The 3,051-nt window shown below is 30.4% G+C and overlaps 3 protein-coding genes across 4 annotated transcripts in view; all 3 read left to right on the top strand.

Annotated features, from left to right (window-relative positions):
• Positions 1-2,557, top strand: part of LOC116851153 (putative fatty acyl-CoA reductase CG5065) — a 4,630-nt gene extending 2,073 nt beyond the window's left edge. Inside the window, exons 6-10 of the mRNA XM_032830270.1 lie at positions 61-170; positions 396-594; positions 865-1,107; positions 1,173-1,430; positions 2,191-2,557. Of these exons, the coding sequence (XP_032686161.1) occupies positions 61-170; positions 396-594; positions 865-1,107; positions 1,173-1,430; positions 2,191-2,281 (901 nt within the window). The 3' untranslated portion in view covers positions 2,282-2,557. The remainder of the gene's footprint in view (positions 1-60; positions 171-395; positions 595-864; positions 1,108-1,172; positions 1,431-2,190) is intronic.
• LOC116851155 (putative fatty acyl-CoA reductase CG5065) overlaps positions 1-3,051 on the top strand; it is a 32,023-nt gene that overhangs the window by 9,869 nt on the left and 19,103 nt on the right. The window lies entirely within an intron of this gene.
• LOC116851156 (putative fatty acyl-CoA reductase CG5065) overlaps positions 1-3,051 on the top strand; it is a 20,289-nt gene that overhangs the window by 8,131 nt on the left and 9,107 nt on the right. The gene's annotated exons all lie outside the window — the stretch shown is intronic.

Genomic DNA, 3,051 nt, shown 5'->3' with positions numbered 1-3,051 from the left:
TAAATTAACATATATGTAATATATGTAGAAAATGAAAGTACATCTAATGATATTTGACAGAGCCGCTGCACAGTGGCCCAACACTTACACATTCACAAAAGCAATCGCTGAAGTAGCTATTAGAGACAGTAGCGGAAGTTTGCCGGTCGGAATTTTTCGGCCATCCGTGGGTGAGTGGTCAATTATTTCAGGAAAATTATTAGCAGTTGATAGTTTTAATCCGCTTTTCGATCAATGTTGAAAGTATATTTATAGTTCTCCAACGTCAGTATTAAGAAGTCGGCAATGTGCAATTTATATTTTATTTCTTCATTTTATTTTTAAATATTTTATTTTTTCATTTTATTTCCAAATTCTTATATTATGTTGAAATTTTGTATTTTTCTCATCTTTAGTGACAAATACTGCCCGCGAACCGCTCGTGGGATGGATAGACAATTATCTTGCAGCAATGGGGGTGGTAGCGCCTTTCTCTAAAGGTTTAACAAGGTTTATTTTGTGCAATCCTGATTGCATGGCATATTTTGTACCTGTTGATATTACTATAAATGCTCTAATCGCAAGTGCGTGGGATGTTTTTAATCAACCGCACAGGTACGATCCACCGCGATTGAAACGCCACTTTTACAGATATGCAGTGTGGAAGTTCATACTGTTAAAAATCTAACTTTGAAGAAAAGTGCGTGTATAAATTCCTACGTATATCCGCGTAGAAATAAATTTCTCTTTATTTCTTAAAATTTCCGTGACGTAATACAATTTTTTTTCATTCCTAAAATCCTCGAGTCATTGTATGGATATTTGTTTATATACATCCTCAACGAATAGTTTTTATGTTTCATCCTAAACTCTCTCTAATTGTAGGAAAGGCGAAAAAATGTTAATTTATAATAGCGTATTCACGAAAGACGCCCCTTTGTCTTTTGGTGATTATTTTGCTCACGTACGACTAAATGCTCGAAAATATCCGACGAAACACTGCTATTGGATGCCAACTATTACGTTAATCAGCAATAAAATTATATACACAATATGCATTTGGTTCGGACACCTGTTACCCGCAATATTCATTGAAATTTTTCAAAAATGCATAGGTGCTCCGCAAAGGTATTTGAGGATAGCGTCAAATTTACCGAAATAACATTCATGTCAATATTATTTCAACTTTTTAGCATATGGAAATTGTATGGTAATATTCACAAATTCAATAACATGATCAGTTACTTTATGATGAACAACTGGACTCATACAAATGACAACATGCAGGCGCTCTGGCGACGCATGAATAAAAATGATCAGTTTTTATTCGACTTTAACATGAAAGGTTTCGATTGGTCGAAATATTTGGAAGATCATTTCAGAGGTATGCGTCTTTATCTGCTTAAGGATGATTTGAGCACTTTGGAAGTCAGTCGTATCAAATGGAAAAGGTAACGTATTTTCGATTTAATAATAACTTAAATGAATACAATAACATTAAATATCAATAACATTAAATATCAATAAAAGTAAGAATGCATTAAATTCCTCTTAAAATTCTCTGTAATATTGTGAAAAGGAACTAATATTAAAGAATCTAAGGCGATATTAAACTTTCATAAAAAAAAATTTTATTTTTTTGAGAATGCTAGCTTGCATATTACAAATGAATGTTCTCCTTACAACCTTTTTTCTAAACTGTCGGGGGCGCCTGATATATCGTGCGGACCGTTACAGAGAATACATTACATACACGTCATTCGTATATATTAATGATTATATACGGATATATATATATACAGTTTGTAGCTAAAGAGTCAATGAAAGTAGTAGTGTCTAAATAATTCGTTGGCCTCCCGATGTGCAAAAGTAATCTTAGAAAATATTTTGTCTCTTTGGGGTTCAAAGATGCCAATAATCTTTGATGTTACATCACCTGCAGCTCTTTTCATAGAACTTTGAACTTTTGCCACCTTTGTTAGTTCACCAATCTCAGAAAAATCAGGAAATTATAGCTTCTGGAAAGTAGCGTAAGAAAGTTAACCAAAACGCCAAAATTTTGGAGTCCAATGAATCTTATTAGACGTTTTGGATTAATTCTAACTGAAATGTTGAATCATTGACGATTGTTATAGAATAGATATGTGTTATGTAAAAAGGCATTTAATTACATAATGTTATATTTGCACTAAATAATATTATGAATTTCAGATTGTATTGGATACATCAAGTGACTAAGATCGTGCTTACATTCATCGTCTTCATGTTGGTCTGGAAGCTATTTACAGAAATATTTTTGTAATCTAGATTTTACAGAAATATTTACAGAGCTATTTACAGAAATATTTTTGTAATCTAGATTTATTTCATGCACAGTTATAATATTAATTGGACGCTATAAGCACGCATTATATAATTTTGGTGAGAGGTAATGTTAAAAAAATGGTTTTTATGTAAAAATATTAAATTTTATCATAACTTCATGTCATTTCAAGGAGGATAATGGTATACTTTAAGTTTCTTTTTGAAATGCAGAATCCGATATTTAAGCCAGCCAAATAAATTCATCTGTCTTATATGAAACTTGTGTCTATCATGTTTTTTTTTTATGTGCTTGTATACGTTTCTCCTATTATTTTTTATACATATCGAAATATAGCTCAAGGTCGTCCATGTTTGGTTGAAACTGGAAATTTAGAACAAAGATATATAATTTCGTTTGTCAGTTAGTTAGTTAATCAGATTAAGATTAAGATTTAATGTATGATACATACGCATATATACATAAAATCGTTTTTTATCTCATTGTATTTTCTACATTAATATGTACATTTTTCATCTATTATAAAAAAAGACCAAATTATAATAATATTTATATATTCTTTGCGGTACAGCAATACTATACAATAATATAAAATTAAAAGAATTAAGAATTATGACATATCTGATGGATCTGATGGATCATACATAGCATGCGATATTAACCAATAAGCTTATGAAGTATTTACATATACTACTGTTATTAACCAAATCACATTTTGCTTTTATTTTATTATTTTTATATATATTTTC

Source organism: Odontomachus brunneus, unplaced genomic scaffold (assembly GCF_010583005.1).
Source record: "Odontomachus brunneus isolate Ranch 3 - 2012 unplaced genomic scaffold, Obru_v1 Obru_scaffold_167, whole genome shotgun sequence".
Lineage (NCBI taxonomy): Eukaryota > Metazoa > Arthropoda > Insecta > Hymenoptera > Formicidae > Odontomachus > Odontomachus brunneus.
Note: the sequence above shows the minus strand (reverse complement) of the source record. Positions and strands in the feature narration are given on the sequence as shown.